General features: G+C 48.7%; 1 protein-coding gene across 1 annotated transcript; it reads left to right on the forward strand.

Annotated features, from left to right (window-relative positions):
• The first annotated feature begins 957 nt into the window (after positions 1-957).
• LOC124700809 (F-box/LRR-repeat protein At3g58930-like) lies at positions 958-6827 on the forward strand. The gene is made up of 4 exons (XM_047232879.1): positions 958-1923; positions 3077-3238; positions 3324-3519; positions 6660-6827. The coding sequence occupies exons 1-4, from the start codon at positions 1027-1029 to the stop codon at positions 6740-6742; spliced, it is 1338 nt and encodes a 445-aa protein (XP_047088835.1). The 5' UTR covers positions 958-1026; the 3' UTR covers positions 6743-6827.
• The last annotated feature ends 8793 nt before the right edge of the window (positions 6828-15620 follow it).

Genomic DNA, 15620 nt, shown 5'->3' on the forward strand with positions numbered 1-15620 from the left:
ATTGTGGGGTAGTATCATAAACTAGTATCATGTGCATAATAGTAGTGTATGATACTTGCCATTGTAACTAGTCTAAATGTCTAATTGTCACTAACGCGGACTTGTGGCTCTCGGGTGCAACGCACCCCATAGACCAAAAAAATTATAATAATTTAAATAAGTCAATTTTTTTGAATCTTCCTGGAAATAAAAGATGATCAAGTTTGTACTCGTTAAAAAATGTTTGGACACGAAATGATTCCCATGGACTCCGGGGCAAAAAAGACAAAATTATGATAAAAATAAAGTGAATAATACCTAGTCATGGGGCATTTCGAGTTTGTTTTTTTACCCGGGATAGAATAAAAGTAATTTCCTAGGAAAATATTTTGTTTCAGGTACAATACCTGATCATCTTTGATTTCCAAAAAAAAATTAAACTTTTTTTTTATTTTCCCAAATATGGGGGTGCGTTGCACCCGAGAGCTCCTTTGTATTTTCCTTCTGGCTGGTCTAGCGGACTTCTCTCTCCGTATCACTTTCTCGTGTCTCGAAGCTCAAATGTGCAGGCAGTAGCTGCTTTTTAAAGTGAAGGATCGAAAGCCCAGCTTTGAACTCAATAATGCCATCAACCGGCCAGGGATTACACAAGGCCCTCCGTACCACACAACACCACACCACACACACTACGGCCGAAAGATACAAGGGAGCACTCTGAGAAGCTTACAACACTACGCTACAACACAAGCACACGTCTTGCAGAAGGGAAGACCACCGCTCCACGGCACCGAGGACGCCAAACCAGCGGGGCGCGACGAGGGGATTCATCTGTTCATCTCTGCCTCCGTCCTCTCCCAAGATCCAATCTTGCCCATAGCTTCTTCATGTTTTTTTTTTGCTCTGATAGCTGAGAAGTGAGAGCAACCACCGGGAACACTGCCAAGAGGGTTTCTCGTCTTCTGTTCCCACTTCCTAGCGGCGGCGGCGGCTGCCGCAGCTTCCGGCTCGTAGCTGAGGTGAGGTGTGAATCTCAGATCGATCCTCAGAATGGCAGATAAGGCTGTGGCGAGCGGCGACGACCGAATCAGCGCCCTCCCCCTCGACCTCCGTCTGCGCTTGCTTTCTTTGTTGCCCGCGGACGAGGCAGTGCGGAGCAGCGAGCTCTCCCGCGAGTGGCGCGGGCTCTGGAAGAAAATGCCCAGCCTGCGCCTCGTCGGTTTAGAGCAGTTCGAGACCGCCGAGGGTTTCAACGAGTTCGTGAACCATCTCATTGTCCTCCGAGGCCACTTGCCCCTCGACAAGTTCGAGATCCAGGTTCGTCAATCCGAGGCAGCTGTGTCATATCCATACGCCAATCTGTGGATCCAGTATGCTCTGATCTGCAAGGTTCCGGTGCTCGACGTCTTGTGCGAAGCTGGTGTCGTCGATAGTATACAACTCACAGTGCCTCTTGTCTCTGACCACCTGACGACCCTAAATCTTTGCGAAGTTGATTTGGAAAAATGCTCTGCACTTGTTGACTCGGAACTATCTCTGGATTTCTCAAGCTGCCCCTTGTTAAAGAGTCTAAGTATGCAGCGTTGCAGCATTTGCGTGCACAAGATCTCTTCCAAATCGCTAGAGCAGCTACGCATCACCAGTTATTCTTCCTTTAATCTGCGTTCCCGTACCTGGATTTCTGCACCAAGTCTTATTTCACTGGAGCTCAGTGATTTTGTTGGCGAGGCTCCTATCCTTGAAAGCATGCCATTCCTCCAAAAAGCATTCATTAGGCTATATGTGTATGATGGGAGCTGGTGTGATGCTATCAATCCTAAGGTGCAGAAATGTTGTAATCAAAGTTGTGAACGTTGTTACGGTTATCCTGTTGGTGGTTATCGGAGTGTGCTTCTCAATGGCTTGTCCAATGCTATCTATCTGGAGTTGATAGCTGACCTTAACGTGGTATGCTTATAACTATTACCATCTGCTCTTATTGTTGTTTGATGTCCACCGGTTCTCTTCCATGCTTAGACATGCATAAAAATGTATGCTTATCGTAATACCCCTCCATGTCAAAACATAGTACATATAGGTTTTGTCCTTAGTAAAACATTGTGAGCTTTGACCAAGTATCAAGAAAATATATTAATACTGCAAACATTGTGAACTTTGACCAAGTATATAGAAAATATCAATAATGGTACTCCCTCTGTCCTAAGATAAGTGTCTCTACTTTTTCTAGATACGGACGTATCTATATATCATGGTTTTTGGGTCGATGTATAGTCGCCGAATAGTCATTCTATAGTCGCCGAGTCGATTTCCAAAAAACATGGCGACCTGCGATTATACATCGACTTATGGTGACTATACAACGACTTTTGTCGACTATACATTGAGTCGCAGCCTCGGCGACTCATGGTATCTATAACTAAAATCCGTCTAGTGAGACACTTATTTTAGGATGGAGGTAGTAATAAACTTGGTCAAAGTTTACAATGTTTGACTCAGGAGAAGACTAACATGCACTAGATTTTGACATGGAGGGCGCAATATGCTGGTTTTCTGCTTTGGATCTGATGGTTAGTTTGTGATGATTATGAACTGTGATTTATACTTTTCAATATGGTTTTGTGCTTTAGATCTTATGGTAACGTTGTGCAACTGGGAATATAAAGATTTATCGACTTATGTTAATTTCTGTATGACTTTAGAGCCTGAGATGGTACAGTCACTATGTCAATTTTAGATTGAGAGAAACTTATTGAACATAACATCAGGGCTGATATCAATGTACACAAAGTTTTGATCTTATGCTTTAAGTGACTAAACTATTATACTTTGTCCAATCATGCATTATTGATTAGTTGATTGGAACCCTGAAACTATTTGTTGTTGTTGTCTGTGTGCACCTTCGATCAGAGGAATTAATAATATATGGACTTGATAGGACAAAACGGCATAGTTTAGCAGCTTAAGGTTACATTTCCTCCTTTTTAAGTTGCATTATAATTTATAACGTTCTACCTGAAGTTTTTACTGAATTCAATCATTTCCTCATATAACTTGGAAAATGGAGTTTGAGAATATTCGTATTCTTCTGCTGTTTCTGTAGTATGTCTACAGAAGGGATTTGACTCGTTGCCCAATATTTGGCAATTTAAAGACCCTGTTACTGAATGAGTGGTGTGTGGCTCATGGCTTACATGGACTAGTTTGCATCCTCCAACACTCACCTATTCTTGAGAAGCTCACACTTCTGTTCTATAACACTAAGGTATGGTCTAAATGAAACATTTCTATATTAGTAAAGGTATCATTTATATTCGGTTGATCACACAAAAATGACCTGTTTCTTATAGGGCCTCCCTATTGCAATAGTGGACGATGGAAACCATGATCCAGTAGAACAAACATTTGCATGTGCACACCTTAAGGTAGTTAACATCAAATGTCAAGTGATGAATGATAGGGTTTCCAAAACTTTGAAGCTCTTGAGTACATGTGGCATACCTCCTGAGCACATTAGGTTGAAGGTCAACCAGTCACACCCATATTGTAAGTTCACTATTTTCATTCTCCATGCCTTGCAAGTTTTCTGCAGTCTTCTTACTTGTAGTAATTCTAAGAGCTAGGCAGAATGTTTTAACCTTTACATTCTAAGATGTCTGCTGTAATTACACATCAGTTACAGGAATATCACCTTTACAAATCGTTCTGAATTCAAAATCCGTTATTCTTTAGCATCAATGGAGTTATGATGTCTGTTAAGTTTGAACTAAATTAGTTGATCTATACTTTCTTTGTCATACAACATTGCTTGTAGATCATTTGGGTTCGATTCAATTCTATGGAACTTTTTACTGATGATGAAAACAGGCATTCCCAACTTTAAACCAGTTTACTTCCACTTTTGTACTCCGCTAGTTGGCTTCTGTTTTGGGGCTTCTGGTTTGCTCAACGATAATGATGCCCATGATACCCTTCTCTCCTATTTTTTTTCGAAATGGGGGAAATATCGCCCAAGCTTGGATGCACACGGCTTTTTTATTAGATTATTCACAACACCTTACAAGAAGCAATACAAAAGATCAAACTCGAAGCCACTTCGCTAAACCTACAGTGGGATGAAGGGGGTGACAATACACCAACTCACATCATCCAAAAACCAAATGCCTTCCCAGGCCGCCCAATAGCAGATGAGAAGCACATCCAGTCAAGTAAACTCTCGGCGCACGTCAACGCACACGCCACCGAAGCTTCTACCGCTGTCTTCCTCGATTCCATCTTCAAGAGGGATCATCGCATTGAATGGCGCCATACGACACCACCATCATGCGCGCGTCCATCACACCGCGTCCGTCTCCGAGACACCACCGCACCATGCCGCGGAGACTCGACGACGCCGACACAAGCAACGAACACCGCTCCACCTCAGCACCACCACCATCCGTTGTCTGCTCCAAAGCGATGCCCCCAACAGGTAGAACGGTGCTGCACGCCGCCATCGTCCGATCCGGGAGACCCGGGTCTAGGGTTTTCCCTGGAGCAGCCCAGCCCAGGCGAAGAACACAGACTGCAGAGACAATGCCTTCCACAAGGTAACGACGAACATGCGCCGCCATCATCCGCCATGATCGAAGTCAGGGCCGGCTTTCACCGGCAGCTACGCCTCACCATCGGGAGCTAGACGACGGATCGCGAGATCCGCCAAAGCTAGCCACACAACTAGCCGATCTCCTCCGGCGGAAGAGAAGACCACCACCGCCATGCCTAGAGTACAAACTCCAGGCGCCCTCGTGAAGCGGAAGGGACACAAACGATGACCGCACGCCGCTGCCCGCAGCGCCCGCCCATCCCCTCCGCCCGAGCCCCATGGGGACCGGATCAGATTGAAAGGAACCGCCGCTGCATCTTGCGGTCACCAGATCCGCTGTGGCCGCCGTCCCTTCGCTGCACCGACGCCGCGGGAAGAGACGACGAACGCCGTCGTCGCCATCAAACCGGCGCCAGAAGGACGTCTGCCGCCGCCACCACACCGCCCAGGCTTTGCCTGGCGATGCTCCCGGCAGCGGCGGCGGAGAGCAGAACGCCGGAGAGGGCTGGAGTGGGCGGGTGGAGGTAGGCGCCCCGGCGGCGGCGCCGCCGCGCGGGGGCGGGTTAGGGTTGGGAGGGAGTCGGAGTTGGGGGCGGGTTAGGGTTGTTAACACTGAAAAAGCAGCTTGCCATTGCCTCCCACACTTCTGCCTGAACTCCTGAGGGCTGAATCACCGTTTAGGCTTGGCTGTGAGCCTGCCACTAGTAGAGCGACTACCACTAGTGGAGGAAAATGGCCATATGCGTAAAGGGAATATATTAATATCAAAAGATACCAATTACACCCACAACACCCTAATGGCAGTACGGATGCACACAGCCAAAAAAGAGAAAATAAAACTAAGAAACAAAAGTCCTGCTACAGTATCTCAGGCCTAACAACAACAATACATCCACCACCAAGACAACACCTGAAATACACTCTCCAAAAGCGACGCCTCCAAGAAGGGAATAGTACTCCATCACCGTCGTCGCACGACCAATTATCTTAGGTTTTCACCCTGGAGCTAGTCTCCGCTCTCAAAACAATGCCTCCGACAAGAACATTGCTAGGCACAACCAGTTAAGGCCAGATTTTGGATTTTCACCCTGAAAGGTAGGACTCTGAACTTCACCTGTGGTGTGGGCCTCACGTTCATACCACTGTTGTGAAGCCCGAACACCAAGCAAGTCCCTCAACACCGCGGAGACTTGAACCTCCCTTAGCTAGTCCTCCCATCCGGCCTTCATGATATTCTCTTCTTCCGACGTTCACCATGGATCCAAAGTCACTTGGTGTCAACACGTAAAAGAGCTTCATGCCACTCCCTCCCGTAACCAAACGGTTGGAATAAAAGCATGGGTGCGCGCGACCGAATATCACCCGATCCAGAGAAAAACTCCGGGCAAATGATGCGCTGTTCCATTCGCCGGCGGAGCCTTCCGGAACTCAACACTCCGGCTAGATGAAAAATCTTCATCTTCGCAGAAGAAGAACCCTAGGACCACCACCTTCAAACACGAAGCGGACGAACAGGCCGCCATTCGTTGGCCAACGACGACGAAGGACTCGGTGGACGGCGGCCGCCGCAACCACACCCTCCTCGTCCCGCAAATTTCTGCCCCCTTCCTCGCACCGCCGGCTGAAGCCGACGATGGATCTCGGCGGGCACAAGATCCAAAAGCCGCCGCCACCTTCCATTGCCGGAGGCCGTGGAGGAGTCGTCGCCGTCGCTCGTCCAGGGTCGCTGCCCTAGACGCAGAGCGCGTAGAAACCGTTGGCTGCCGCCCCAGCCACCACCCATCATCCCCACGGTAGCAGCGGAGGGAGAGAGGACGCAGGGGGAGCTGGCGGTGCTAGGGTTTGGAGCCCCTGGCGTCGCCCGGGGGAGCGAACGGGGAGGGGGAGGTTACTTTCAGGAGGATTGTCGGAAAATGGCCATATGATGCCCTCAGAAAGCTATTTACTGCAGTATATGGACTTGATAGGACAAGATATTTGGTTAATTTCATATTAATTCGCCTACTTCAAAATGCCTGAAATCCGAAATTCCTGTCTATATCATCGTGGACATTAAAGAGCCATACTTACCGTGTGTTTTTTTTAAAAAAAAATTGTGCAGCTTTCAGTTTCGATATGCCACAAGATGCTACACCATCAACTAGTGACCACGATGCTGCGCCTTCACCCACCACTGAGGACTAAGATGGCTTGTTGGATCTTGATGTTCGTTCCAGTCCTTTTGTATTTCAATGCAGCTGTAATGCCTATCGAAGGCGCCCTCGTGAAGCGGAAGGGACACAAACGATGACCGCACGCCGCTGCCCGCAGGCGCCCGCCCATCCCCTCCGCCCGAGCCCCATGGGGACCGGATCAGATTGAAAGGAACCGCCGCTGCATCTTGCGGTCACCGGATCCGCCGTGGCCGCCGTCCCTTCGCTGCACCGACGCCGCGGGAAGAGACGACGAACGCCGTCGTCGCCATCAAACCGGCGCCGGGAGGACGTCGCCGCCGCCACCACACCGCCCGGGCTTTGCCCGGCGATGCTCCCGGCAGCGGCGGCGGAGAGCAGAACGCCGGAGAGGGCTGGAGTGGGCGGGTGGAGGTAGGCGCCCCGGCGGCGGCGCCGCCGCGCGGGGGCGGGTTAGGGTTGGGAGGGAGTCGGAGTTGGGGGCGGGTTAGGGTTGTTAACACTGAAAAGGCAGCTTGCCATTGCCTCCCACACTTCTGCCTGAACTCCTGAGGGCTGAATCACCGTTTAGGCTTGGCTGTGAGCCTGCCACTAGTAGAGCGACTACCACTAGTGGAGGAAAATGGCCATATGCGTAAAGGGAATATATTAATATCAAAAGATACCAATTACACCCACAACACCCTAATGGCAGTACGGATGCACACAGCCAAAAAAGAGAAAATAAAACTAAGAAACAAAAGTCCTGCTACAGTATCTCAGGCCTAACAACAACAATACATCCACCACCAAGACAACACCTGAAATACACTCTCCAAAAGCGACGCCTCCAAGAAGGGAATAGTACTCCATCACCGTCGTCGCACGACCAATTATCTTAGGTTTTCACCCTGGAGCTAGTCTCCGCTCTCAAAACAATGCCTCCGACAAGAACATTGCTAGGTACAACCAGTTAAGGCCAGATCTTGGATTTTCACCCTGAAAGGTAGGACTCTGAACTTCACCTGTGGTGTGGGCCTCACGTTCATACCACTGTTGTGAAGCCCGAACACCAAGCAAGTCCCTCAACACCGCGGAGACTTGAACCTCCCTTAGCTAGTCCTCCCATCCGGCCTTCATGATATTCTCTTCTTCCGACGTTCACCATGGATCCAAAGTCACTTGGTGTCAACACGTAAAAGAGCTTCATGCCACTCCCTCCAGAACCAAACGGTTGGAATAAAAGCATGGGTGCGCGCGACCGAATATCACCCGATCCAGCAAAACTCCAGGCAAATGATGCGCTGTTCCATTCGCCGGCGGAGCCTTCCGGAACTCAACACTCCGGCTAGATGAAAAATCTTCATCTTCGCAGAAGAAGAACCCTAGGACCACCACCTTCAAACACGAAGCAGACGAACAGGCCGCCATTCGTTGGCCAACGACGACGAAGGACTCGGTGGACGGCGGCCGCCGCAACCACACCCTCCTCGTCCCGCAAATTTCTGCCCCCTTCCTCGCACCGCCGGCTGAAGCCGACGATGGATCTCGGCGGGCACAAGATCCAAAAGCCGCCGCCACCTTCCATTGCCGGAGGCCGTGGAGGAGTCGTCGCCGTCGCTCGTCCAGGGTCGCTGCCCTAGACGCAGAGCGCGTAGAAACCGTTGGCTGCCGCCCCAGCCACCACCCATCATCCCCACGGTAGCGGCGGAGGGAGAGAGGACGCAGGGGGAGCTGGCGGTGCTAGGGTTTGGAGCCCCCGGCGTCGCCCGGGGAGCGAACGGGAGGAGGAGGTTACTTTCAGGAGGATTGTCGGAAAATGGCCATATGATGCCCTCAGAAAGCTATTTACTGCAGTATATGGACTTGATAGGACAAGATATTTGGTTAATTTCATATTAATTCGCCTACTTCAAAATGCCTGAAATCCGAAATTCCTGTCTATATCATCGTGGACATTAAAGAGCCATACTTACCGTGTGTTTTTTTTTTAAAAAATTGTGCAGCTTTCAGTTTCGATATGCCACAAGATGCTACACCATCAACTAGTGACCACGATGCTGCGCCTTCACCCACCACTGACGACTAAGATGGCTTGTTGGATCTTGATGTTCGTTCCAGTCCTTTTGTATTTCAATGCAGCTGTAATGCCGTACGTTATCTCTATGTTTAGGTTTCTTTCGATCTCTTTGTCTGCTAGAAACTTGTCTGTGTTAGTTGTCAGATGCAACTCAGCTAAACGGTTTCCAGTTCACTGGTGTGGCAATGGCAATGGTCAGATTGTTGCTATATTTCAGTTACCGTTAATGAAAATATGGCAAGTACATTGCTATGTTCTGAAATTGGTTGCTGGTGTGCTTCCTCTGGCCTTTCGAGGATGTTGTCAGTTCTTGATCATCCAAAACATGTTGCTCCATCTGATCCATAATAAGTGTCATGGTTTTAGTTCAAATTCGCATAAGTGTCGTGGTTTTAGTTCAAATTTGCCACGGCACTTGTTTTGCAGCTAAACTGTATTTGCTCCCGGTGTGCTGCTAGCAACACTCATAGTACATTTGCTACTTCAAGTGCCGCATTTGCTACTTCCGAGCGCACCACTCCGGAAGAAGCTTTAACTTTTCTTGCTCGAAGGAGCGGAAATGGAGAGAAAAGCGTGAGACACGTGATTGTTGGAGTACCTAGACAAAGTTCTTACCAGTATCTGGTAGGGGGATTTTTGTTTTCATTTGTTAACAACGTGTGAGAAGTTGGAGGGAGGATTGTTCCCAAAGTTCATACCAATATCTAAAAAGGAGATCTTTACTAATCAGATGCTCTTTGACAGGGATAACGTTGCACCAAGGTTTTTCATTCGTTAACAACGTGTGAGAAGTTGGAGGGAGGATTGTTCCCAATTTCAATTTAAGTTTGTTTCGGGGATGAGTGCAGTGTTATTTTTTCTGTCATTGGCTACAAGTGTGATACCAATAGACCATCTCATTCACAACTCCCTTTCAACAGAAAATAAATTGGGATCCACGACCAATATAATTAATTTGTAGATGAAGATTTTGAAAGACTTAGATATTAACCTCCGACAAAGTTGATGGTGAGACAATAAGAAACAAGACGCTAGCACGCTAATCCTGTCCATGATGTCAGCCACGGCCTCCTTGGACTGCTGAAGCAACATGATGTTGTTCTTGAGGCGCTGGCGCTTGCTTCCGGTGGCGGGCGACGATGCGAGCATCCGCTCCACCCCGGCCATCTTGTTCCCCAGGAGCTCGTCGGACATGGCCACCTCGAGGTCATCCTCGGCCAGCCGCTTGACGCCGCGGAGAACGTGCAACGCCAGCCCATCCACGAGGCGGAGCACGATGCTCCTCCAATAGGCGGCCAGGCGAGCCCGTAGGTCGAACGCCTGCCCGGCGAGATTGTCGTGTATCCTCATGTGCGCGACCTCCACCCTTCCAAAGCCTTTCAGTGTGAGGGCAGAGGGCTTGGAGTGGTCCTTGACGGCCTCCATGAACTTCTCGTGGCCTTCCATGAGCTCCACTAGTGGAGAATAGGCCATTTGTGGCGGGTCGTAAGGGCCTTTTGTCGCGGGCGGCCAGCCGCGACAACGAAGGCGCGACAAAAGGCCAACCCTTTTGTCGCGGATCGCTTCCCACCCGTGACATATAGTCCACCACGTGGCAGCGCGGGGCGCGCAGGGGACAGACCCTTTTGTCGCGGGCGGTATTACCACCCGCGACAAACGGTCCTCTACGTGGCGCGCGCAAAACGCTGCTGCTTTAGGGTTTGAGGGGTGCAACACCTCCCCCCGCCACCGCCCCCTTTTATTTCATTTTTTCATTCGAAAATAAAAGTTGCATATATTTGTACGCTACTAGAAGTTGTACGTGTTCATTCATATAGATCGATCAAATAAAAGTCGATTCCCCTTACATATTCGTAGATTCCCCTTACATATATACATGAAGCTCACGACTACCGGGACTAAAGACCGTCTATTTGGTGGGAGAGGGAGAGCGCCTATTTGGACTAAACAAGCCGTTGTTGTCTATTACTTCTCTAACCAAAAGTCCCACCACTTCCTCCGCAATTTCTAGTAGGTGTTCCTTTGGTTGGAGTGTTTCCCGCATGTAGTCGACCTATATATGAAAATGAGATGAGTATGACTATATCAATCTTGATAACGAAATATTGACGATAATAAATAAAGTTGTGAATGTTATTGCTTACGTTGAATTTATTATTGTTCTGCTTCTCTGTGGTTAATATGCGAATGGACTCGCAAACGTAGTATCCACATAGATTCGTCCCTTGTGGCTGCTGGGCGCACGTGTAAGGGTATATTGCCCCTATGTGTGGTTTTGGTAATTAATGACAACCCCTATGGACTAATGTTTTCATTGAGTTTATATGAAGGAATATTCCATAGGTACTACTTGTACTCCATGTGTTGGATTCAAGTATGGATGCCATGAAGATAAAGGTATACCTTGTGTATTGGCATCAAGATCATCGGTATGAAGATATATATGTGATATGATCAAGAAGAAGAAATGAAGATGAAGTTCTTATGTGGAACTCAATATTAGCCATGCTCTATCTTAAGTGAGTATGAGAAGGTACAAGGTTAAGTCGGGCAAGTTCAAGATGAGCATCTCAAGTGGATCACATGCTTGAAGCTTGCCGTCCATTTGGTGATAATGCACATGTGAAGATGTGCATCAATAGAGCTTTCCCATCATGGTGTATGGGGGAGCATTTGTGAGTCTTCACGAAGCGACGATGATCAAGTGAGGCATTCCGGCTTGAGTGGAGCTTGAAGAGCTATCATCAAGATCAAGCGGGATGCGCAAGGCAAAGGTATGGCCTTGCTAGGTTTTCCTTTTACCGGTCTCAAGGTGGTTGTTGGGAGACCGGATTATAGGATAGATAGCCGCACTATCAAGAGGGGCTTTCGGTTGGGTAACTTGATCGCATCGTCTTAGGGAGCTCAATCCTTTGCATACTTTGCATATCCCTATTGCTTCTTGGTGTTTCTCTCGTGTGAGGTTCTTGAGCTTGTTGCTAGCTTTACAACAAGCCCAAGTTCATCAAAAACGGAATCCGCATGCATCTTCTATTGCGTTTTCGAGTTTGGACGTCTTCACCGTTTCTTGACGGTGGGAGACTCCCTCTCTAAAATCATCTAAAATGTTCTGTGAGGAGTCTCCATATTTCCAACAAAATTGGTTTCATGTCAATCGGGGTCCGGACACAAAAGTTATCACAGTTTTTGTATAGCATGTTTTCCTGCTCAACCGGTCAGGGACCCAGTCGGACCGGCCCATGCGGCGGCCGGTTCCGGTCAGCCGCCCGGTCAGCCGGCCTACAGACCGGTTGGCTCAGCGTGCCGTCCGGTCGACCGGGCGCCAACCGGGCGCCAACCGGGGAACAACCAGATGACCTCCTGGACGACACAAAGTGACCCCGGTCGAGGTCCGGCCTACCGACCGGTTTGGACCGGCTGGTCCGGTCCGACCGGGCCCTGGACCGGACGCCCGGCCCCGAGCCCGGTTGACCGGCCTCCTCGACGGTTGACTCAACCCAACTTTTCCCCAACGGTTATATTTGCTCTTGGGCTATAAATTGCCCTTCTTCCACCTTGGGCTGAGTTAGTTCTTCTATTCTCTCACCTCCATTGTTGCCTTTGAAGAACTTGCTCTCTCTCTCTTGTCTCCCCCATGATTCTTGCTCATTTTTGAGGGATCTAAGAGAGGAGATCTAGATCTACACTTCCACCAATCCATTTCTCCTCTAAGTGAGGGGAACTCTTGGGATCTAGATCTTGGAGTCTTTTGTTGACTTTCCCCATTGTTCTTCCTCTCCAATCTCATCTTAGCATTTGTTGCTTGGGTGGGATTTGAGAGTGAAGGACTTGAACACCTCTAGTGTTCTTGCTTTGTATCATTGCATAGTGTTGAGCTCTCCACCACGATTAGTTCGAGTGAGAGACCGTGAGCTTGTTACTCTTGGAGGGAAACCTCCTAGTTGGCTTGACGGTTGGTGCTCCGGTGATCTCTTCAAGAAGATTGTGAAGAGGCCCGGGCTTCTCCTTCGTGGAGCTTGTGAAGTGGTTGTGGAGCTTGCCATCTCCGGAGCGAGAGGAAAAGCTAACCATAAGGAAAGGGCCATTATCCTTCGTGGGTGTGGTTCGGAGAATAGGGTGAGCCTTCGTGGCGCGGGGAATCCTTCGTGGGACCTCCACTCCTCCAAACGTGACGTACCTTCTTGCAAAGGAAGGGAACACGGGAATACATCCTCGTCTTCGCGTGCCTCGGTTATTTCTATACCCGAGCTCTCTTTCCTTGTGATAGCCATCGTGCTTGAAGTACATATATCTTGCCATCACTTGTGCTACATATATCTTGTGCCTATCTTGCTTAGCTCTAGTTGCTATTGTTACACTTAGTTGAGCTTAGCATATTTAGGGTTTGTGCTTGTAAACTAAACGATAGTTTAATTCTGCATTCTTACAAGACAAATCTGCAAGAGTTTGTAATTGCCTATTCACCCCCCTCTAGGCGACATCTCGATCTTTCAGCACGGTACAGGTGTAAATGTTAGCCTCTCTGCCCAGGTACCCTTAGTATGGTTCCTGAAAGCTCTCCAAGCCCTGCCAGGCAAAAGAATGATTGAATGAGTGGATAATTAATTGATATGTCACGAAAGATATAGCGCGGCGATGAAGGAAATTACACTTGGAGCAACTTCTGCATGTCGCGGAACCCGTCCACGCCTCTACTCAATGGGTCCCTTACTTCAACTATTCCCCTCTCAACTTGAATGTCTAGTAGAATCCAGTGGAAGCTGCACATGTTATGTATATACGTCAGGGCTTGCACTTAACATCGAGTAAGAAAAATTGAATGTGCATAAAAGATCATTAAGACTCTCACTCGTAGTTGTAAGGAAACAATATTGAATCACAGAAATGTTGCTCCCCCAAAAACCTTAGTAGGTTTCCCCCGTATCTTCGCGTTTATGCTTTACCGTTTCAACATGTACTTTATCTGGGTCAATAAACCCAATATTGATAATATTATTACTTTTGCATTCACTGATCTTCGGTCTGCATAAGAGAACTCATAAGATATAATGAGTATATGCAATGAAAACGAACATGAACTGAATGAAAATGAACTTATATGTAGTTAACAACTTACAAGCAATATAGCAGCTCATGAGAGATTTGTCGAGGGCTTCTAAATTGAATAACTGCCAGAGTTCATTCATCTCAATATGGATCACCTCCTTTCGGTAGTAATATTCAAATGGGACCTTCGCCACGATGAAAGTTATCTTCTCCTTGCACGCTGTCGAGGGTGCTCCTCGGTAATGCCCTCCGATAGGGGCTTAGGGTTGATGGAATCATGTAAGCTGACACGAGACATCGGTTCACAGACAAGCGGGGAGAGCGATTTACCCAGGTTCGGGGCCCTCGATGAGGTAAAACCCTTACGTCCTGCCTGTCTGTTCTTTGATTATGATGAAATCAGGTTACAATGGGGTGCCGAATAGTTCGGCTGTGATCTCGTCGAGATGCTGGTTGCTAGGGTAACCTAGTTCTACGCTTCTGTTGGCTAGTGTTGCTAAGATTGGTTGTGTCCCCCGATAGCCCCTCTCCTGGCCTTTATATAGGTGGCCAGGTCCCGAGAGGTCTAATCGAGTACGAATAGGTTTACAATAGATCTATCTCCAATCTTTCCTTGTTCGGCTTCTTCTCTGCCTTGTTTTCCAAGTAATCTTCAGTCGTACCGCCCTAGTGGCCCATCTTGCCATCGGGTTCCTTCATGGGCCTCCAGTTGGGCCGTGCGGGGTAGAGCAACATTGGTTACCCGAAGGGTAATGCCCACGTCGTAGCCCCCGAGTGTCTAGCCGAACATAGTTCGGGTAGAGACTAAAGCATATCTTCTCCGAAGTTTTTCTCCTCGTTCATCCTTGCCTTTCTTCTATCTTCTATCGGGTGCGCGTCAGCGCTCCCGATGGGAGTAGCCCCCGAGTCTAGGTACGGATGCTTGCAATCCGTGCGTAGACTCAAGTTGTACTACTCGAACATCTTCTCCTGCCGAAGTTTTTCCTGCAAGTCTTTGTAGACCATCCGATACATTTTCTTCATGCAAGGGATAACGAATAACGTGCCCACTTTTGTTGGTTAACTGCCGATGGCAAAACAATGTTACCCTACACAGAATCAAGTCCCCGGGCATGATCCTGGAGTGAGAAAAAAGTTTTTATCGGGTGCGCGTTCAGCGCTCCCGATGGGAGTAGCCCCCGAGTCTGGGCACGGGCGTTCACGTCCAGGTGCAGACTCGAGTCACGTCTTTCCTTCGAATCTTTACTTTATCGGGTGCGCGCCAGCGCTCCCGATGGGAGTAGCCCCCGAGCCTAGGTGCGGATGCTCGCAATCCGTGCGTAGGCTCAAGTTGATCACCCGATACTTTCTTATCTCTTCACATGCAATCATTCCTCATGACGTCATTGATGTTGTTTTTCTGTCCCCTTGATTTTGACTGATAAGACGCAACCTGCCAGCCCTGTTTTCGAGCAATTCCTGCTCCTCTTCGCACGGTTAGCGAGGCACCTCCTCGATTTCCGCAATCATTAACTGGAGAAAAGGCCCATTAACGATGCGAAGCCTTCCTTAAGTTCCCCAAGAGATAGAAATCCCTAGCATTCTCCTTCATTCAATCCTTCGCTGTTCTTCTTCTTCTCCTATTCACAACCGCTCGCGCCGCCACCACCTGTCTTCCGATTTCTCCTAGATCCGACAATGGTGAAGAAGAAGAACCCTAGCGCGGCCGCCAGTTCCACGAGCGGCGGTGCTGCCGCCAAATCTTCTTCAATCCTTTCGAAGGAAGGCGCGCCTGGCGCTCCTCCCC

Source organism: Lolium rigidum, chromosome 3, assembly GCF_022539505.1.
Source record: "Lolium rigidum isolate FL_2022 chromosome 3, APGP_CSIRO_Lrig_0.1, whole genome shotgun sequence".
NCBI lineage: Eukaryota > Viridiplantae > Streptophyta > Magnoliopsida > Poales > Poaceae > Lolium > Lolium rigidum.